General features: G+C 37.9%; 1 protein-coding gene across 2 annotated transcripts; it reads left to right on the top strand.

Moving 5' to 3' along the window:
• The first annotated feature begins 1,796 nt into the window (after nt 1-1,796).
• On the top strand, nt 1,797-22,920 carry LOC139936182 (acid-sensing ion channel 2-like). 2 transcript variants are annotated; one of them, XM_071930945.1, is made up of 8 exons: nt 1,797-2,501; nt 12,930-13,464; nt 14,410-14,508; nt 15,154-15,310; nt 15,996-16,058; nt 18,692-18,845; nt 21,545-21,636; nt 22,498-22,920. In XM_071930945.1, the coding sequence occupies exons 1-8, from the start codon at nt 2,212-2,214 to the stop codon at nt 22,641-22,643; spliced, it is 1,536 nt and encodes a 511-aa protein (XP_071787046.1). In that variant the 5' UTR covers nt 1,797-2,211; the 3' UTR covers nt 22,644-22,920. The 2 variants fall into 2 exon arrangements, with proteins under 2 accessions (XP_071787046.1, XP_071787045.1); XM_071930944.1 differs by having other exon boundaries at nt 15,996-16,064.
• Nucleotides 22,921-23,516: the final 596 nt, after the last annotated feature.

The raw sequence follows: 23,516 nt of genomic DNA, 5'->3' as shown, positions 1-23,516 counted from the left end.
TAAAACCCTACTTGGTATCGAGTAATGGGAAGAGGTTGGTGGAAAACATTTTGAGAAACGGCTCCCTCTGAAGTGAAGTATAGTTTTCGAGAAATAATTATTTGTTTCACGAATTTGATTTCGAGACCTCAGTTTTAGAATTTGAGGTCTTGAATTCAAGCATCTGAAAGCACACACCTTTGTGTGGCAAGGGTGTTTTTTTCTTTCATAGTTATCTCGCAACTTCAATGACCAATTGAGCTGACATTTTCACAAGTCTGTTATTTTATGCATATGTTGAGATACACCAAGAGAGAAGACTGATCTTTGGCAATTACCAATAGTGTCCAGAGTAGCCATTGGACACTTTCGGTAAACAGTATTGTCCAAAGACCCACACTTCGTGTATCACAACTTAGTAAATAAAATAACAAACCTGTGAAAATTCAGGCTCAATCGGTCATCGGAGTCGGGAGAAAATAATGGGGAAAACCCACCCTTGTTTCTGCACGTTTCGCCGTGTCACGACATGTGCTTAAAATAAATCCGTAATTCTCGATACCGGGAATTGATAATTTGTGTGTTAGTGTTTTCTCAAAAAGTAAAGCATTTCATGGAATAACATTTCAAGTGAAGTCTTTCCCCATTACCTTCTGTAAACCCTGTAGGTTATTTGTAAATCTGTGAACTTTAAATTTTTGTTTTCTGTTCCGAAAGTGTCCAATAAAAAAACTGTGGTTGTTTGTTCAGATTGTCTTCCCGTCCAGGAAACTCGGCAACCATCCCCCCCCCACAAAAAAAGGGGGAAAAAGGAAAAAGAAAGAAAGGATACAAGCACCAAGATGGCAACAGCCAACCTCTCTCATACAAACATTGGTTTATGGTCTTTGATTATGTATGAAAGACACAAATAAAAAATGTGTGGTTCAGTAACTAGACGACAATACTTATTCCAGTCATTGTGAAATCAGTGGTTAGCTTTGTAGGATTTGAACCAACAACCCAGCGATTGCAAGTCCTGCAATCTAACCACTGGACCACAGTGACCAAGGTGTAGTATTCTATAGTCATTTTAAAATCAGCTAACCGCTTGGTGGGATTCGAACCTACAACCTTGTGATTGCAAGTTCTGCAGTCATCAGAACACGGCGACCTCTAGTATGAGTACGAGTGCTAGAGCAATTCTGACGCTTGATCAAGTTTAAGGCACAGCAGCAAGACGCGTCATCGGTCACGTGAATAAATAATTCAACCTGGCTGACTGTCGATTAAACCTGAGCAGGTGATTGACCAAGTGTTCGTGCAATATGAGAAGATTGTTATCACCTTGTAAGACAGAGGTGTTTGATAAGACACAACAAATACAACTAGGCGCCGATTGCTGGAAAGTTGTCTCCTAAAGTTAATACTGATTCTTAGATTGCATTTAATTGTCTACGGCTTTATCACACACGTACTTAGGACTCTAGGAGAATCGGTTGTACGATTAGCTTTTATCGAAACGTGTTTCTTTCTGATGGTGTATACATAGGATGGAGCTTGACACAAAACGCTGTCATTTCAACGGTAGAGGTTTCCAGTGAGGTTTTCCGTTAGTGCTTGATCTTTAATGACCACTGCTCGTTTGTGTTTGATTTGACTTTGGTGTGCGGTACACCATACTGCAGTTTTAGTTCAGCACCAGACACGGCTCATCACTATGGTAACTCGTTATATCATACATTGGAATGGTATCGAGTAACTGACAGTGTACACACCTCCACGCGTTCCGTTACGGCGGTGCCGTCTGTTGCATTTTGTTGACGGCCGATGGTGCAGTCAGTTGAACATCATCTTTGTGTTAACCATCAATGGTGGTTGGAAGGAAGTGAACCGTCTATTGACAAGAACATTTTACGTCGACCTTGTAAGATAACCAGGTGTCTCTGGTTCGACTTCTGGTCACAGTTTGTTCTCTTACTTTGTCTGGCCAAGTTAAAGAGAAGGCCGGGTTCACCCCACAGTGTTCCTGGTCTGATCGGCAGCATATTGTGCCACAGCACCTTGTAAACCATCGCATATGGTGCTTTAATGTAATAGGTCTCATACGTCAAAAACGTAGCTCAACATACATCGCAAAATACTGAGCGCTTTGAGACGCCCGTTAGGGATGTGATATAAAGCGCTATATAAGATCCGAGAATCTGGCCGGACAAGTTCAACTTCAGTCACTCGGATATCCTCGGAACCACCATGAACGTGTGGACAGTAAGGGACGATAAACACATCGAATACAAACCACCACAGGAATCCAAGTCGACAGAATCCTTGAGGATGGACGACAGGAATATCGACGAGGAAGTCGACAATGGCGTCAATCGCAAACGATCTGTTCACAGTCAGACAGATGAAGGAGTGATGACGTCCGATGTCGATCATTGTTGCGGGATGTTCGACAGAAGGAAATGGGAAGAGTTTGGGAACACCACCACACTGCATGGAATGCGGTTTATAACTAACCCGCGTCATAACATTGTCAGAAAGTAAGTTTAAAAAAAATAAGTATTTTGTCAATATCTTGTATTTCTCATTTCCTTGAACATTTTTCTATAAGCTGTTTAGAAATTTAATTAGCAGCGATCGCTATAGGAAAGTGGTTTTTAATTGTTTGTTTTTTAATCATCTACGTTTTGTTAACTTGGTTTTTTACCCATACACCAATGTGTGTTAGCACTGTCTACTCAGCACAGTGCTAACACCCATCAGTGTATGGGTAAAAACCAAAGTTAATATTCTTTATCCCCGATGCAAATTTAACATCTCTTACATCTACGTTTTGAAAATTCTCCGAATGACCTGAGATTAGTTTTGACTAAAGGATGAGCAGAGCACAGCGTCAAAAAGTCCAAACTTATAGAACCCCTTTACATTTTATTAAAAACTTCTGCAACAGAGGTTTAATTCACCATTGTTTGGCCTAATCCCTATCAAAATAATTTTAAAAATGTCAGCTTTGAATCAGGGATAAAGAATATCAGTTGACATTTACCCTCACACTGATGTGTACTACGCACCGTTTTTTGTTTTAAGTTCTGTGAAAAAAACCACAGGCAAATCACGTGGGTTGGATTCAAACCCTCGACCAATGCATTGCTATAGAGCATAATGTCTCTTCACTTGACCACCGATTATTTGTGTATATAAAACACGGTAATATTATAATAATAATAATAATAATAATGAACCATTTTTGTAGAGCGCATATCACAATCACAGAGAAGTCCCTATGCGCTTAGAGATGAGAACAAAAGAGAAGTAAAAGTTAATAGACATGTGAAGTAAATACAAAAGCAAAATTAAGTTGATACAGAAAGAAGTACTGAAGGCGTTTCTGAAAAAATAAATGCGTTTTTAACTTTGTCTTAAATAAATTCACTGTTTGAGCTTGTTTTATGGTGTCCGGAAGACTATTCCATAATTCTGCTGCTGCTGCTGCAAAAGCTCTGGCCCCATAAAATTTAGTAAAAGTCGAGGGACAAACGAAGAGAGACCTGGATTTAGAGCGGAGATTACGAACTGGATGATATTTTTGGATGAGTTCCTGGAGATAAGTTGGGCCTAAACCTTGCAAACATAAGAAAGTTAATGAAAGTATCTTATACTGAATACGGTGTTTTATCGGAAGCCAATGTAAGTCATACAAAAAAGGAGAAATGTGTTCACGCTTTTGAGTACGTGTCACCAATCTAGCAGCAGAGTTTTGGATTCTCTGAAGCTTGTTAATATGTACATCAGGAAGACCATACAAAATGCTGTTCCAAATATCAATGCGAGACATTACATGTGCATGGACGAGTCTTTCTGTTGATTTCTTGTTTAAGAATGACCGTATTGTACCAATCTTATGAAGAGCAAATGAAGCATCTCTACAGGTTTCATTTACATGAGCATGCATTGTAAGATGGTTATCAAGTTTGACGCCAAGATTTCTGGCAGAATCTGCCACTGTAATGACAGCCATGTCATCAAGGATGAAAGACTCGAGTTGATGACTCTGTCTGAATTTACTGGTAGAGTGAAGAACCTCGGTTTTATCTGCATTAAGTTTGAGATCATTCTGAACAGACCAATGTTTTATATCTAAAACACAAGCCTGTATAAGCTAGACTGCTGTGAAGAGTCTTACGTTCGAATACCTCTTCAAAAAAAATGAGAGGTCATGTTAATTTCATAAATATGCATATTTTGGTTCAGGTTACTGTTTCGCAATTTTTAAAACAACTTGATTTTTACGTTGTTGTAAAATCTCCAGTTAAAGACAGTGGACACTATTGGTGGTTGTCAAGGTGCAGTCTTCTCACTTGGTGTATCTCAACATATGCATAAAATAACAAACCTGTGAAAATTTGAGCTCGATCGGTCGTCAGAGTGGCGAGATAACTATGACAGAAAAACACCCTTGTCACACGAAGTTGTGTGCTTCCAGATGCTAGATTTTGAGACCTCAAGTTCTAAACTTGAGGTCTCAAAATCAAATTCATAGAAAATTACTTCTTTCTCGAAAACTATGGCACTTCAGAGGGAGCTGTTTCTCGCAATGTTTTATACCAACAACCTCTCCCCATTACTCGTCACCAAGAAAGGTTTTATGCTAAAAATTATTTGGAGTAACTAACAATAGTGTCCACTGCCTTTAAGTTCTGTGAAAAACCACAGGCAAATCACTTGGTGGGGTTCAAACCCACGACCTTTGCATTGCTAGAGCATGTTTCTTTACTTGACTACCGATTTTTTTTTTTTTTTTTTTTTTTTTTTTTTTATAAACACGGTACTATAAGCTTAACTCTTACCTTCAAATAATTCTTCAAAAAAATAAAAGGTCATGTTAGTTTGATAAATTTGCATATTATGGTTCAGGTTACTGTTTCGCGATTTTTTAAACAATTTGATTTTTACGGTGTAAAATCTTGTCTCCATTTAACCGATTAATTCTTAATTAATTTGTAACGGTGTGATTTTTTTCTACGTTTAATCTTTGTATATTTTCCTGTAATTTTACCTCCGATCGCCATGTGAATTTGTTTTTTAAGAGTAAACCATTAATGAATGAATGAATGAATTAGTGAAATGAATGAAACCATGGGCTTCAAACAATGGAGATGATATTTGAAGCTTAAGTTTGAGACTTTCAAGTTGAAAAAACAACGTCTTTCATAATGTTACAATATTAAATAGGGAGACGGCAATATATAGGGCTAGCTATAGCTGAGTTGTAGAGCAACGGCACGTTAATCCGGAGGTCGTTGGTTCTTTGCTCAACCCAAAATCATTTAAAAACGAAAACAACCCAGTCAGTTTCCCTTGTGGTTTATATTGATATTAATTATAGGACCATTAGAGTTTCTGCACCATTATATTATTTAAAAGACAATTAAGAACACGCACTCAGTCACAAACTCATTAAATGGCATCAGTTTTACCAGACGAGTGCGTGTTTATTTAACCAATAAAACGTGTTAGCTTAAAAACAAAAGTAGAGAAGGCTAGCTCTCAGCGATACTGGGGAAATACAAATAGCCGCGTCAGCTGACAAAACATAAACCACTTAATGCAATATTTGCCATCGTAAGGTGAAACAACATCAATAAAGCACAGGCCATGCCGTGATTTTGTTCTTTTATGATGTTATATTTTTTGTCAATGCACATTCCACTACGGAGCCCTTAAAAGGGGCAGGTAAACAACATATTGAAAGGAGGCAAACAAAATATTGAAAATGGATAAACAAAATAATGAAATTATTTCGTTCCAGTTCATTTCCAAGAAATGTTGTTTCGACCCCACGATATAATGTATGAATTCGTTCCATCTAAAAGGTTAGTTGACTGGAAATAACATTATTTATTTGTTCCGGCGAAATATTATTTCGTTCCCTTAAAATTATATTACGTTCCCACTGAAATAACTTTCTCCGTTCGAGCGGTATGATGATGACTCTCCATCGAAATACATTTGAACACTGTACGAGGTCATGACACGATTTTGAGGGAACGACGAGGGTACGAAATTATATTTACTTTTTTTTTGTTTACCTTTTCAATTTTGTTTTAACTTGTCCGTTTAGAGGCACCGTATTCCACAGTAGAGCTTTGGCAACTTCTAAAAATCACTGTTTTGCCACTGCCGAGCCGTTTTCTATTAAGTCGTTTATTTAATCAATTGAAACGCACGGCATTGACAGAGGAGCACACAAAATGTTCTTCCCTCAATGACACATATAACGGTCAATATTTAGACAACTACAACAGTGTTGTGTAAATAAAAGAACGTCACCACAATGTTGTCAGAGAGCGTCATTGACAGTCATGCAGTGGATTTTAATCAGTTGACTGTATTGGATTTGTCACATCCCAGTCCTTATTGACGAAATGAAAACCATCGCTCTCACCTCGGTAGGAAGATTTAGGATGCGGTTCTGATAGGAGAGACTGGGGAGACTGTAACAAGAATCGGTTCTTTGAACAGAGCCCAATTTCATAGAACTGCTAAGCACCAAAATTTGCTTAGCACGAAATATTTGCCTTGATAAAAACCGGATAACCACCCAAAAGCAAACAGCTCAATGCCAGTATGTGATCTCAGACGATTTTGTTTACCAATGCTGTAGTAGTGTTCTCTTAATTCGAATTGTGCAAGTCTGACTTTCATTTAAATTTAGTGACCTTGTACATCACAGTGGCTTTCTGGCAGGCAAGATACTGCACCGGGCATTATTGGGAAAATATGCATTTGTGTCATGATAATTTCAACATAGTTTCTGAATTTATAAAATATAACAGCTGCACAAGTTTTGAAATGTGCTCATACCAAAAGTTGATTAAAAACTTTAGAAAGTGCAATCACCATAACAAATGATTTATTGTTTTCGTCCATTGAGCTGAACAAATTGCCTGCAGGATACCCAGGCTGTGGCTGTTTTGTAAACACGTAAACATGAATGTTTTTTTGTTTTTTTTAAACATGTGTTTTTCAAAGGGTCCCAAGGTCGCTTGAACTAAAAATGTATGTCAATATAACCTTACGTGGTAAACAGAGCAGCTTAGGATAGTATAATGCATTTCAAACGCAATCTCGAAACATGTTTATTCTGGTGTGTTAATATTGCTATTTTATATTGTTATATTGTGAAGCGCAATGATCAATTTATGGAATTGCCCTGTTTTCTAAACCATCCGCCCGGGTAATAGTTAAAAAGCAGGACAGTTCTTTTCAGAACTGATAAGTCTCCCGAACAATATACTCCGCAATAGTAGAATAAAGCAAGACAGTTCTCTATAAGAACAAACTCTACCTGGCAAGTAGCTACACACATGGTGTTACCGCAAACCAAATAATTGATACCTCACCATGCAATGCCTCGCATCATATATAAAAGCTGTTATTATTGATATTATTTTGAAGTGCTGCTGTTACATTTAAAGTAAAAATAGAGCCTCTCAAAGGTTAAGTGATTTCTATCCCAAAGTCAAGAATGACTTTAAAGGTATGGAATGATAAATCAAATCAAAACAACACGGAAAAGCTTATAGTGTTGAAAACACATCATGCCTTTTATTTAATTATAGTGCTGGTTACTAAGCTTTCACCGGAAGATTTGGTATTGTAATCACTGTGATGTTCAAGTTGTGACAGCTATGTAGCCTCAACGTTTTAACTGCAATACCATGTTGCGACAACGTTGTAATATTTCAGTTTTTCAAAAGGTAGTTATGTTTTTACAGTCAAGTTGTGGAAAAATATTTTTGTTTGACTATGTCTTCACCATCTCATATTGTACATTTGTGTCTTTAGTTTGTGTCAGTGAAATATTCAAGATGAATCGCTCAAATGGCTGGTTCGGATTATGTGGTAATTTATTAGTTAACAACTGTTGGTGTATTATTTGATGTCATAATAAACAATACTAACTCACAATTTTGGTATCTAAAACGGTGTTCATAAAAAGGTTGTATATCTGAGAAATATTCATGTTCAATAGTTCAAGCAGCTGTTTTGGATGGATTGTATTGTAATTTTTTAGCTAACAACTAATTGTTTGTCTATTTGATTTGAGGCATTGCATGGTGAGGTCAATACATATTGGGAGTAGAATAAGCAAGACAGTTCTCTACGAAGAAACTCTACCTGGCAAGTAGATATACCCATGTTACCGCAAACCAAATACACATATTTTTTGTGTCGTCACAAACATTGCTATCACACAAATTAATTATCTAAAATCGGTTTTCATAAATAAACGAGCCATGCCATCGAGGAACGTCGCAATCACATGGGTAATCTGGGCAATGATCCATCTGAAAAGTACAAATCAATCATTATTTAATGTCGGGGTATCGCGTGCAACAGCAGAGCACACGGTGTAAAGCAGATTAACGAGATCTCAAATCCATATAGACAAACACTTTCTGAAACACATGGCTTTAAGTCATCTTTATTCAATATTGTACCTTATGACACCTTTAAAAAAAATTGAAAACGTGACCCCAAATTTACCTTTCTTCCGGTCCAAACAGGAAGTTATACTAAACAAAAACTGCAGTTCCTGAATGAGTTGAAGTGAGTGTTAAACCAATTATTTTCCTAAGTGAAATTTTAGAGTGAGGATAAAATGAAGATCGTGTTAAGTTTGATTAGAGGTAAAGTGGAATTAAGAATAAGGGCGTGTCAAAAGTGAAGTTCCTTCTATTTAGAAGTCAAGCTCACTTTAAAGGTCTAGAGCGTTTCATCAAATCAAAAACACGGAACAGCTTTGTTTTGTTTTCTTCACAAAAGCCTAATGTCTAGTTTGATGTCTGACATAACAAAAACATGCCCTTAATGTGATCCCCTTGCTGCTACTTTGTATCGCAGTCTACTAGACTTGGGTGTGATTCCTGGCTAACGGTTGTATCACGACTGGCACCTCGAAACGATCATGGAGACCGCCAACATGGGGCAATAATAGCCATTAAGTTGGTGGAGCGCCGACACTTTAAACTTGATTTGGTTGTTGATTCAAATCCCGCTCTAGTCAGTTTGTCTTTATATAGAAGAGTTTGCGGTAACACCATGTAACGACAATCTCTAAATGAGTTGGGGTGGTTCTGAAAAGAAGCGTTGGATTAACTCAAAGTTTGTCTTTGTTCAACCCAAAACCATTAGTTGGTTAGAGTTTACCATGTGGTTTGTTAGTATAAGCTTTTATTGAATTATATTATTATTGTAATATATGCCGAATCTCCCATGGTTTAATTGGAATATTTTATGGGATGATTGAATACGTTCTCGATGTACAAGGCCATCTCCATAACCAAGCGGCTGCATCGACAACCTTGGTGTTATAGCCCTCTCAACGTTCTAACCATAGTCACTGCCAAAGCCATTAAACCAGACAAGGTTCTTCACTGTGGCTACCCACCATCGTGGTCCGTCTAGTCCAGGGGTATGTTTTGGAAGTCGCCATGAAACCTTGCTCACTGTTTGTGTGTTACCGGTAAGCATTACGAGTTGGAGATTTTAGCAACCATTGTAAATTAAATAGTGTCTTCTTATAGCACGCCATATCGCGTCACTCAATGACGCTCAATGAGCTTTAATTTCAGTATTTTTCTGCAAGGTATGGGGTTACCTACTCGTTTTACTTGGCATGTAATGGTTTGCAATGTACTGCGGGTCTGCAATATGCACTCAATCACACCAGGAACACTGGGGAAACCCCTTTTTTTTCGATAAGTGCCATGGGTTATTTTACGTGCGTTACACAACACCCGGGGCCAACGGCTTTACGTCCCATCCGAAGGCCAAAGCAAACATGGTAAAGTGTCTTGCCTATGGACACAAGTATCCCGACCAGGAGTCGACCCCACACTCTGCCGACTAGAAACACTGGAGCGTGAGTCAAGTGCTCTAATCCGCTCAGCCACGACATGCCAAAGTCTGAAAGATTTTGAAAAATTGAAGCAAAATACAAAGAGATGAACACGGAGTTGTTGTGTTTGAACGTGTTTTCTTATCTCTCATGTTGGCTGACCCCTGATAGATGGAAGAACCACAATCTAGTTAAGACATCTCTCGTTAGAATATCATTAACCTCACCTCACTTGCAAACAGGACTAGCTCCTCGAACTAAATTAGTTGGTGTTATAATGTCCTCCCTGTTTGATCTCAACATCTCAAGAACGCTCTTCCCGCGTCGTCTCGATGATGTCTTGTACTCCATCAAGATCTGACAGACGATATCCATCGAGCTCCGGAGTATATTAAGTCTTCTTCCCCTCCTCTTTATTTGATCAACAAACTAGACATGCTTGACTTACTCTCGACCCCTAACAATCAAGAAAGCAATCAACAAGACAAGAACCAAACCAAACTGTTCTTCTTTTTTTATTTCATCAAAGCCATTTGTTGGATTGTTCAGTCTTGTATCCTCTGCACACCATGTTTGTCGTCGCCTAGAGTGGTCAATATCACAAGCTAGATCAGCAAAACTAAAAACTGGTTCGTTAAAGATGACACAATCTGTTTTGTGTTTGTCTAACTCTAGCCATCAAGACAGCAACCAACAAGCCAATAACCAAATCAAACTGTTCATCTTATTTATTTAATCAAAGCCTTTGGTTGGATCGTACAATATGTCTACTCATTGCGCGATGTTTCTCATCGCCCATAGACTTGACTCAGGTCCCAATCCCGTGAGAGTCATTTTATAGTCAGTCCCATCGCATAACTTCAGGAAACTCTCCCATTCTGTGCCGCATTAGCTACATTTTGACGGCGAATATAGGGACCTCTCACACGAGAACGGGACTTGAATCAAGTCTACGTCGACTGTGAATGGTTTATTTGCAAACTAGATCAGCAAAACTAAAATCGGGATCAGAGATGACATTATCGATTTGTGTCTCCCATTTGACAATCAGAGTGTCATCTTCCTCTGCGTGCCACTTTCCTCGAAATGTATAGATGTTACCTTTTTCCCATCCCGGGGTGTCAGTGTTTGCTGTCTTACTTGACAAATGAATTGCTTGTTACTGGTTAAAGGCATGGACACCATTGGTAATTGTCAAAGAACAGCATTCTCACATATGCAATATATTTATATATTATATACGTTTGTTGACCAAACCAATTACAGGTAAGGATACAACCAATTAAAAATATTTATAAATATACATTATATATGGACATAATATTCATAAACAAAATGACAATTCCGTTAAAATCTTTACTCAACTGGTCATGAATCGAAGTTGTAAGGGAACAATGAAAGAAAAACACCCTTGTTGTATAAATGTGTGGGCTTCAGGCCTGAAGTATTTTATATTTTGATTGAGAAATAACCTCTACGTTATTCAGATGGAGCAGCCGTTTCTCACAATGTTTTAATATATACTAGCGGGATGCCGCTAGGGACAATGAATGAACCAATCCGGAGCACCATCTGCGAAACACTGTCCAATGAGTCGCCTGTCAGAAAGATTTCTAGGAAGTCTGGTAACAACATCGACCAGTGGTTGACGCACGGTCGCCGCCCAAACTTCCTCCAATCACATGACTTGTAAGTGCGAGTTTGGATCCGGGTTTTGCAGACTTGCAACCCGACGTCTGAAACCACACAAACGTATTGAATTCCACACAAACAACCGTGTTGGATTCCACAAGGATGCCATACCACTGGACCTTCTAATTTTCAATCCAAGATGGCGCAGGTTACGCTTTTAATAGTATAGATATATACACCTACTATATAATTGGCCGTTATAAAAAAAAAAGACCAAGTAAGTCAATACTAACTGTTTTTTGCATTTATTCGGTCCATTTGGTTGGTAAGTTGTTTGCAACAGCGTATTATATTTTCTCATCCAGGTTTGTTCAATTAACATTTATTTTGAGTCAATAGTGTCCAGTGCCTTTAAGACAATAACTCTGAAACAGAACACACTGCAAAATTGACAAGTGTAATGTTTTAGGAAAGCAACAACGCTGTAGAGTAAAATGAGTACAACAAGGAATCAAAGATTTTGTTTAGCTGATCGATAAATGGAAAACCTTTTCAACTTTCAATTAAGTATTATTTTATTGAACGTACAAATAATTCGACCACAACACACAAACGTATATCAACGACATCCCTGTCAAATTTAAAGTCAATTGGACTGGCAAAATTTAACTCAAAAGGTCATGAACAAGTCAGCTGTTCGTGACCATCATCTACAATTGAAATATTAAAACCAGAAGGCAATATTGAATATTTATTTCACACAGTATAAGAAATTCAAGATTCACACGATTTGTAATGATAGAAACTCAAAACAAAACATGTGTGACATGTAAACTGCTTAGAAAAATGGTTAAACGTGCAGGGGGTTGAACTGTTTTGATTATTTTTGAACCCTCTCGGTGCGTGTCTTGTAAGGAGATGAGTTTATAGGGGGTTTATTATTAAAGAAAAAAGTTGTTATTGTTGGAATGAGTCAGTTTGGATGGTCTTTCAATTAAGACGAGTGATGGATGGCCTCATGTTTGTGTAGATACGGCAGGCAGAAAAATGACGCGGCGGTAACGTTCACCGTTGGGGTCGAGGTTGGGCTTGACCCAATTTCGTGCGATAATGACCCGGAACATGTTTTTTTTTTAAAAGACGCATACATTGATTAAACTGACTTAGAATCAATTAAAATCCCATTTTGTTAAAAGCTTCTTGGTCAGCCAAATACAGAAATTAAATCCTAAATTTTGTTTACAAACAATGGAGAGGCTATTCTTGCCTACTTTTGACAACATTTTAAGTGAATCGAAATGAGTGGATAAAACAAATCAAATAAATACCTACTCTGCAAAAGTCGTAGCAGAATGGAAAAAATAATTAGTTGTTTGTTTGTATGCATGTTTGTTTATTTGGTTTTCTGTTTGTCTTCTTTATCTTTTCACAGAATCATCTGGGCCTGTTTTGTCATCGGATTCATGAGTACACTCGTCTTTGTCGTTGTGGACAGCACACGTCGTTACTTCGATTTCAACGTCTCTAGCATTGTAACTGTCAAATATGTAAATGACTTGATATTTCCAGCCGTTACAATCTGTAACTACAACCTACTCAGAAAATCTTACGCCCGGGAATTATTTGGAGACACCGTATTGGATTCTGCCTCTCTCTTTCGTCCAATCCCTGAAGCCAATAGATCCAGTTTGGAAGACTGGAATATAACAGACGATTTGATTAGAGGAGCGCATCAAAAAGAATCAATGGTTGTCGAGTGTAAATGGCGATCGAGCGTCAACTGTACGTTCCAAAACTTCACTCAAGTGTTGACTGATTTCGGGGTGTGCTATACGTTTAACAATCCGGCAGACATTTCATCGGCATTGCGAGTACAGGAGACTGGCTATGACAGCGGTTTGTATCTGAGACTAAACCTTGAGCAGTATGATTATTTCTTCGGAACGAGCAAGGGGGCTGGGTTCAAGGTAATTTTTTATTAATATCAGTAGCTGTGTAGCCATGTTGATGTTCCGTTGTGGCAGGAGTTTCTGTCCCCCAATACGATGAACCGTGTACGATGGGTGCGTTCGTTTAGCTTCCCTGGGTCGACCCCGGTGTGTGACGGTTTTTTCCAGGACGAACGTGGGTAATTATCTGCACACGTTCGTCCTGGAAAGAAGAAAAAACGCCACACACCGTGGTCGACCCGGGGAAGCTAAACGAACGTACCCAATTTTCTTCTGAAAGCGCCCTCTTTTGAATCATCCTCCTTCAGCGCACGTCGATTTTCCATCATGGGACATAGGACTTTTCGTTTTCGACGACGGATGGTTCTGCAACGGTAAAGATGACATTTGGCGTCATCTGCGCATGCGTCGGCTTTGAGGACGGTCGTCCCTCATTTTCTACGACAGTACTTTGGATGAGTCTTCGTTGTGCTGAAAACGACAACGTTAAGCTGAACAACCGTGGCAGACCCATCCGTCGTCGAAAACGAAAAGTCCCTAATATCTCGGGCGGATGGATTTCTAAAATCCAATACCACGAAACTGAGGCGGGATGTCGATCATAGTCTGGTCAGTATGTGTATGCACCAATGTCATGAATATCGTTGTGGATAATATTAACCTGGGTGTCAGACACAGATGGCAACTGTCTAAAAGCATTTCTATTTATTATAATAAAAGACACCATCATAAATTTTCCCTCATAAATGTTGGGAGTATTATGACATCATAATTTTCAGACACAATTGTTTTACGTGTTACTGCAAAATGATACGCTGATAATTCAAACGGCCTTCTTTGAAGTCTTGGCACATCCGATTACGAAGTTCATGTTATTCGCCTTATATTAATAATATGTCTATAGTTTGACTTGTTTTAATAATGTGTACAACTTTTTGTATCTCTCGCGATCCTTCTACTCAGGTGATGCTCCACAAGCAAGGCGAATATCCCTTTGTGAAACAACTAGGATTCGCTGTCTCGCCCGGCTTTGAAACTCTTGTGACTCTAAAATCAACCCAGGTTAGTATAAGAAAACAATCAAACACCCCATCGAGTACTCCCCCCTACTCGCCATTTGACATTCCTCCTCTTCGTTCCTAACAGAAAACTAATGGTGTCTTATCACAATGTACCTTTAATCAAGCTGTTCACTTGCAATCAAACCCATGGGCCCTCCCTGAGGTCATAGGGTCAAACAATGGAAACGTGCAATTATGTACACATGCCACACAACTCTGGGCCAATAAGAGGTTATCTTGATCATCAGTTCTGACGTTGCACTTTGTGGCTCGGAGGTTTTTCGCCAGCCTTAGAGGATGTCCGGATCCATGGTCCTACCTTACTCTGTTAAAGGAACACGTTACCTTGAATCGGACAAGTTGGTCTAGCGTTTGAAACCGTTTGTAATGCAATGCATATGGTTGGAAAGAGGTTTTAAAAGTAGATCACTGTATTATACGTTTACAACATCTTTCTACCCATGTGCATTTCATAACAAACGGTTACAGATCGCTTTTCAAAGACCAACTCATCCGATCCAAGGCAACGTGTTCCTTTAAGCAACATGTTTTTAAAGCTTAATAGCTGGTTCAAGCAGCCCTGTGAAATTGGTTCCACTCTGATCTCTATAAATAACTTATTATGGGTATATGTTATTCCGTGCAGTTGGTGAATCTGGAAAAACCCTACGTGTCGCAATGTGTGGAAGAGAACTTCATAGAAGGCTTCAAGTACACGGTGGAAACCTGTCAAGCACTGTGCAAGATGACGCATATCGTCAACAGATGCGGGTGTAAAACGAGTGACCTCCCGGCTAGTCCAGGTCAGAGGTCACGCCTTAATTATTTTCAAAACTTAATGGGAACTTTTTTGGACGCTTTGTGGCAGTAGACTTACCAGGTAGCAATTCTTTTTGACGTACCACACGCTGGCCACTGGGTCAACAGTGAAGCGCCCATACCTTATGGGTGTATGCGATGGCCAGCGTGTGGTATAACAAAAAATACTACCAGGTAAATCCGTTTGTATCGGTAATGTGCGAATTCTTAGCACTACCTAAACAATGGAAATTTATCAATTCAGTCTGCTGCCACCCAGCTATCCAGGGTATTCCATTGCTCAATGGTCATGTTGTTAACCTATGTACTTCGCGACTAAAACTAGATGCTCATTGACCATAATATCCGTGAGGGTCTCCAAGCTAGGTAGACATTTAGAAAATTGTCAAAAAACAAAATCCCCAACCCAAATTACCTACGCATTTCAGTCTTATCAAACCCATCCAGAATATTGAATTGAATGATGGGATACTCTGGAACGCTTTGGTAAATTTCCATTGTTCACGTAGTTCTGAGCATGCACACATTGCCGAAAAAATGATATACCTGGTAAAACTGCTTCCATTAAGCGTTCCAAAAGTTCCCCACAGATAGTTTTTGTTTTAATTGATGATCATCAAAGCTTTTATCGCCGATCCTGACTGGTTTATTTAACTTTTCTTTTTGCAGATTTAGATACAGTCAGGTTTTGCACTTATGGTGAACTTGAACGTTGTGTTCAGCCGGAACTACGTAAGTGTGAGTCACAAAGTCTGTTTGCTATTTATTTTACCTGATTTCAAATATTTTGCATTGGTTTGTTTTATTTGTTTATTGTTGTGTTTCCATAATGTTCATATTAATTACAGGTCCTACCACGTGGCCTTCGTTGCAGTTTTCTATGGATGTTGGTTTAGTGGATTGCCACTTAAAACAAATGTTGTGGACATGACGTTCAATGTTGCCAAAACTGCGGGACGATGTTTTTAAACAATGCTCCACTTGCCCAAATAAAAAAGGAAAACAAAATGGTTTACTATTGAAATTGTAAAACAACCGCATTTTTTTGCAGTCAGTTGTTTTTGTTGTTTGTTTTAGTAAGAAAATAGAAATCATTTATGTATAATTCAAGGTTTATTTTAGCGTTCGTATGACATTCAATGTTGCAAAAAACCGAGGGGGGAAGTTTTTTGGTCAATATTTGTATTGATAGGTGAATTATACAAGTTATTTAAAGCTAGACAAAAACTTAAACCTCGGAACAACCTTTGACGTTACTCTTTCACACAATGTAGTGATTTTTGGATGGGTAAACTCTGAGGTTGACAAAATAGTGCAGGATAACGGATACGTCTATATTATGCACCCATTATAAAGTGCACATAAAAATCCTACTGTGTTCACGCAAACGTTATCCTTCGAATTACCCTACTTTTGTGGAGAACAAATTAGCACATTTTTAGAGTGATTCAATCTGAAATGTGTGGGTCAAGGGAACATCTATTCAATTGTTCGGACCAATAAAACAAGAATTGTGCCCCTCAACTACTCAAACACAATTACTAACCCTTAACACAATTTGCCTTCCGATCGCGCACACTGTTGGTCAAGCTTAATATGTAAATTTGATTTCCCCTTGAATGCTCGAAAGGTTAAAGTTAACTCAGGGCATACCTCGACTTGTTAACAATTAAATAATTTTGTTTTTACTGTAATCGACGAAAAGGTGCAAATACCTGTTAATCTTTGGACTCAAGCTTGTCAGCATGACAACGAACCTTGGCGGCGTTTCAACCAAAACAGGTCCATTTCTGCAGGGTTTTAAAGGGTGTTTGTACTTTTTGTAGGACAAAAAAACACAATGTCCACAGATTTACACTAAACTTGCACAGTTTGAAGATGATGATAGTAGAAAGCTTCCCTGAAAATACTACGTGCTGAGGTGCTGTAGTTTCTGGGAAATGAGTAAAACAATGTCATGAAAATAATTTGGTCTCATGACATTGTTTTACTCGTTTCTCAAAAACTGCAGCACCTCAGTAAGTAATATTTGAAGGGAAGCTTTCCACTATCATTATCTTCAAACCCTGTAAGTTTAATGTAAATCTATGGACATTTTGAAAAAGTACCCAAATCCTTTAAAGCCATTATACACTTTCGGTACAGAAACAAAATGAAAATTCACAGATAATTTACAGGGTTTACAGAAGGTAACGGTGAAAGACTTCTCTTGAAATATTGTTCCATGAAATGTTTTACTTTTAGAGAAAACATTAAACAATATCAATTCTCGATAGCGAGAATTACGGATTTATTTTAAACACATGTCATGACACGGCGAAACGTGCGGAAACAAGAGTGGGTTTCCGGTTATTTTCTCCCGACTCCGATGACCGATTGAGCCTGAATTTTCACAGGTTGTTATTTTATATATAAGTTGTGATACACGAAGTGTGGGACTTGGACAATACTGTTTACCGAAAGTGTATAATGGCTTTAACATAGGATGTATAACAGTCGCGTGTGGGTAAAGTTTGTAGTTGTGTCCTTTGTGAAATAAAAGTCCGCCCTCTAGTGTTATACTGTTAGATTGGGATTGCGCCATCTTGGACGATGACATGACATGAACATGGATCAATTACATCTGCGTCCTGTTTGAATTTTTACTTGATGACACTACAAATTCAGTACCCATTGAATAGCGAAAAGTATTCACAACAGACTTAGACTAGTCCGCGAGGATAAAGACATGAACACGTACTTGCTTTTCAGAACCAATGAGATCATTGGATGCAATCATATATCATTGGATAGACGTGCAATGACTTTAAAGCTTTCCATATCTGTGATTCGATTGGGGTGCATGTGACAAACATCACCTCGATCGGACCAATCAAATTAATGGAAAGCTTATTGACTGAGCTGCAGAGGAAACATTTATTATAGAGGGGGTGCTTTAAACTCCTTTGATCGGCGTTGTGTTACGAGACAGTTGGGTGATTAGAAGCCAGTTTCGGTCTAAACAAAATGTGCACCAGCAGGTTGCGAAAAATAGACTGCACATTGGGTTGTCCGCTAACCATGTGACCACGTCGATCTGCGTGTACTTGGGCGCTCTCAAAAAAAATAAACTCTCACCTTTAAGAGGATGGAAAATCAACGGGTAATCTTTGTGGTCTAGTTGCTTATTAAGACATTGCTCTATAATTGCAACGGTCGTGGGTTCGAATTCCACCCCAGTAAATATGCCTGAGAAGTTTGTTCACAGAGGTCGGAAAAGTAATGATATCCAGTGTTAATACACATCAGTGTATATGGGCATGGTAACAAAAAAACTTTATAATAATTGATTTGATATAATTTTGAACAATATTGTTTTCTTCCAGGGCACTTCATATCAAATGTGGTTGACCATTGTAACTGCAGTCTACCCTGTCATCGTCAAGTATTTACTCCACGCATCTCAGAAGTGTTCTGGCCGGCTGAGCACATCTCCAAGGCGCTACAAGAGGCTTTTAACAGCAGTGAAAGTTTCCTCAGGTAGGGTGCTTTCCGTACCTCCAATGTTGACCCTTGATATCTTGGAAAAACTGAACAAAAGTTACAATGTTTGAATGAGAGAACGTTGAAAACTAATAAAAGTTCCATAAATTGTTTTATCAGTAAAGACACTCAGCGACTATACCGGCTAGTATTACAAACTTTACAGATGTAAGAATTTAACAAAGTTTAAACAGTGATAAATAAATCCCAAGTGGGAATAAAATATCCCTTTTTTTAAGGCGGTCCAAAATGGCAACAACATTTTCTAAATCTTTTGACTCGTTTTCTCGTTCAGTTTACACCTCCCCATTCAAAAAAGAGCAATGGAAGCGTAAGCCATTCAAAAACAATGTTCATTAGCGTATGCATACAATTATTAATCGCCCAACGTTTCGAAAACGCAAAAGAGTTGTACGAGTTCGATTAAGATGATCAGTCGCAGCACAAAGCAATGCCTCAAATATCTCAAATAATTAAAAAGGAACAGTCTTATTACTTTGTTCATTGTTTCTGTTTCTTGTTATATATGCATCTTACACTTTACTGCTCTAACTTCCCTTTACCACCGAATATAAATAGTTCAACAGGTTTTTCATTTTGAAACAAATTTTTACATTAGCTATTCAGAACGCGTCTGTACTTAATAAGTATTTTTAAAAAATCGCTATAGGCCTATCCAAAAGCATACACACATTTACATGTATCTTATGTTTAGAGGTTCGAGAGAAATGAAGGGTTTGCGTGTCGTAGAGGGCGGTATCAAGCAAAGTCTATCAAAGGCAGCCCTGTACTTCACGGGAGTGTAGGGAAAGCACCAGATCCGAGAAAACCTTGCTATTGTTTCAGGTCTCGGAAGTGTTTTTTGCGATTTCCATTTTTAATTTGACACGACATCATTATCACCTGCACGTTCACTCTACCTTCACGATCACTTGCATGGGGATCTATGGTCAACTTTACTCTGCGACGAACTCATTTTCCATTCTGTTGAGTCGGGGGACTAACACAAGTCTGAAACTTCACATGTTAAAGGAACGCCTTGAATCGGACGAGTTGGTCTATAAAAAGCGTTTTTATCCATTTGTTATAAAACACATATGGGTAGAAAGGTGTTGTAAAAGTAGAATACAATGATCTACACTAATTTGCCTCGAGGCATGTTTGTGTGGATCATTGTATTCTACTCTTACAACATCTTTCTACCCATACGCATTTTACAACAGAAGGTTAAAAACGCTTTTCAAAAGACCAACTCGACCGATCCAAGGCAACGTGTTCCATTAAAAAGGTGTAAATTGTCATTGAGGTTAATACTCTTAAGTACAATGCGAACCTTGCGAAGTTTGTACACTTAATTTCACTGCTTTGAAAAAATCTCTTCGCAAGACTGAATCTGACCTATTCATCAGCGAAAGTTGTGTACGCCACACAAATGAATGAACGATTGTTGTTGGAGAAGCGAAGTGTTGCTTTCAGAACAGAACATTATTGAAGCAACGCAAGCGCCCATACATAGACTGCTGCATTCGATTCAACCATGTCTGTCTGGCTTACCTTTCTAAACACGTATCTGCTTTTCTCGTTTATTCATTCATCACAACATTGAACGGAAAGGAATAAAAATAAACTTAAAAAAAAAAGCACAACAACAACATATAATTTCGTTCCTTTAAATGAGTTCCGCCCTATAAATGTCATTTTGTTTCCTCGAAAAACTATTATTTCGAGAACGAAATAATATTTCACGTGACGAATAGTATCTCAGGGGACGAAATAACATAATGAGGAACGAAATATTGTTGATATTTTGTTTGTGTGTTGCATTTCCTTACACTGGCTCCCTACTAGATTGATGCTATTTTCGTAAAATTCGTTACACTTCACTAAATAATAATTTAGTAAAGTGCGACTATGGAAACTTATTTTGTTTAGCGTAATAACGGTGTATCATTAATTTATAAACATCAGTTTGTTTGAAGGTTTGTGTGTATTGTAGAGAAACAAAATTGTGGGCGTACAGTAGTCTCCTTGACTCTCTTTGTACACATTGACAAAAAAATTGCTGAACTTAAAAGCTGTGGACACTATTGGTAGTTAGTAAAAAATAATTATTAGCATAAAACCTGTCTTGGTTACGAGTAATGGGGAGAGATTGATGGTTTAAAACATTGTGAGAAACAGCTCCCTCTGAAGTGGAGAATAATTAGTTTCCCTCGAATTTGATTTAGAATTTGAGGTCTCGAAATCAAGCATCTGAAAGTACACAACTTCGTGTGACAAGGGTTTTTTTTTCTTTCATTATTATCTCGCAATTTCGATGACCGATTGAGCTCAAATTTTCACAGGTTTGTTATTTTGTGCATGATATGTTGAGACAGCAAGTGAGAAGACTGGTCTTTGACAACTACCAATAGTGTCCACAGCCTTTATAAAGGCAAAATTGTTATAGGCCTTTTTTACCAGACAGCACGCAAGGCTTGTTCAAACAAACAATTATTGTCTAGTTTATTTATCTATTTATTTATTTAATTATTAAGTCTAGTTACTTAAACCTTAAATTCAATATTCAGGATTCATGCATTGTTACTCATACTTGCAACTGTCTACACCTGTCTATGTCTGCTGAGTTTTTACTTTGTTTACCAAGACAAACAGAAATATATTTTTTAATAAAAAACAATTTGTTTTTTATCTAGGAGAAATATAATCGACCTTGTGATATTTTTCGAGGAACTGAACTATGAAGAAATTCGTCAGGTACCCGACTATACTATTACCGATCTTCTAAGTAAGTTTACATTGGTTCTTTCTCTTTACATGCAAAACAAACTTCACAATATTGAGTACATTTCTTTGCTTCCATAACCTTGGTCATTGGGAATTGCCAATTTTCCCCATGAAAAATGAAAACAAATTATGTGAAATGGTTTTCCAGGATTCACCGAGTACCCCTGAGATTCTGTCCTCTACTTCGGCAAACTATGTACAAACGTCTTCCGATAGCGCCCTCTTTTGAGTCCTCCTCCTCCAGGTAGCCCACGTTAGTTTCCCATTGTGGAGGATAGAACATCCAGCGGATAGATTTCCTTTGGACACTGGTACAGTGGACACTGGGGTCGATTTCACCAAGAGTTAGGACTAGTCCTAACTTAAGACTAGTCCTAGGAGATGTACAAATTGCACTGGAGTGGATTTCACAAAGGTAGTCCTAACTTAGGACTAGTCCTATAGGCAATGCTAAGAGATAGGACCAGTCCTAAGTTAGGACCAGTAACTCATCCTAACTTAGGACTGGTCCTATTTGTTAGTATTGCCTAGGACTAGTCCTAAGTTATGACTACCTTTGTGAAATCCACCCCTGGTACTTTTGGTAGTCCTAAGTTAGGACGAGTAACTGGTCCTAACTCGAAATAAGACTAGTCCTAACTCTTTGTGAAATCCACACTGGTACAGTTAAAACATAAACCAAGCTAAATGAAAACACAACAAACATGGCAACACAACTGCCCATGTTTGTTGTGTTGTCATTTTAGCTTTCGGGAAAGACTTTGCAAGAATCGAAACGTCGGGCCATAAACTATTTTTTATTAACAATTTTATACGATTCAGCTTTTATTGTTGGTCCACTTTTCTTTGATGTTGTTCTCAGGTGACGTAGGAGGTTACATGGGGTTGATGGTCGGAGCGAGTTTAATCACATTCTTAGAGTTTGTGGACTTCTTGATCGTCAACTTGATCGAATACTGTCGGAGAAACAACATCTTAAGTCGACGCAAAATAGCTATTAGTGATTAAATAGGAAATCCATAAAAATTCATAAATATTGTAAATAATCATGTTTTGCATTATCTATTCTAAAGGCATGTTAAAAACTTCGTTGTTGTCTGGTGAATTTGTGTAAAGAAGATAGTGATGATTTACAGTAAAGATTGTGACGTGTGTTCCACATGAAGGTGTAAATTTAGTAACAGACGATGTTGATACGAATATCATCATAGGTAGAGTTAACTACACGGTGTTATTTATTCATTTATTATTTATTTATTTAAATATCTTCATACAGGATACAAAAACCAGCACAACAGCTGTTTTACATTATAGTCCTATGTAAAAAGTATAATAAAAAAAAAAAAAAAACATAACTTTAAATTAAAAAAGAAAAGAAAAAATACAAACAGTAAGAGTAAAAAGATTTAACATTTACAAAAACCAGACGACATGAGAATTCAAATATACTCACAAATTGATTTGTTTATACATATTTTTAAAACCACAAGTAATTATAGTATGGGCATTTCTAATGTGCCGATATCCATCTTTAAGATGCTCATGGCGCAGTGACACAATAAACGGGAAAAGTTATGAAGTCCTCATATAACAGTCTTTCCTATTAGGTTCTGTTGGTTTTTTATTGTAAGATTTTTTGTTTTTATTGTGTATTTTTAGGGGGGTAGGTGAAGATCAGTAGGACGCTGTCCTAATACTTGAATCCTCGTTTTGATTCGCTCAGGTTTATAGCACTGACTCACTATGCCCTAATGGAGTAATTTTAACAGTGGACCAATAGAGTTGACGTTGATGTTAAGGGCACTAGACACCTTTGGTAATTGTCAAGAACCAGTATTCTCATGTGCTATATCCAAACCCATACAATAACATACCTGTTGG

The sequence above is a fragment of the Asterias amurensis genome, chromosome 4 (genome assembly GCF_032118995.1).
Source record: "Asterias amurensis chromosome 4, ASM3211899v1".
Lineage (NCBI taxonomy): Eukaryota > Metazoa > Echinodermata > Asteroidea > Forcipulatida > Asteriidae > Asterias > Asterias amurensis.
The sequence above is the reverse complement of the archived record's forward strand: the minus strand, read 5'-3'. Positions and strand labels throughout refer to the sequence as shown.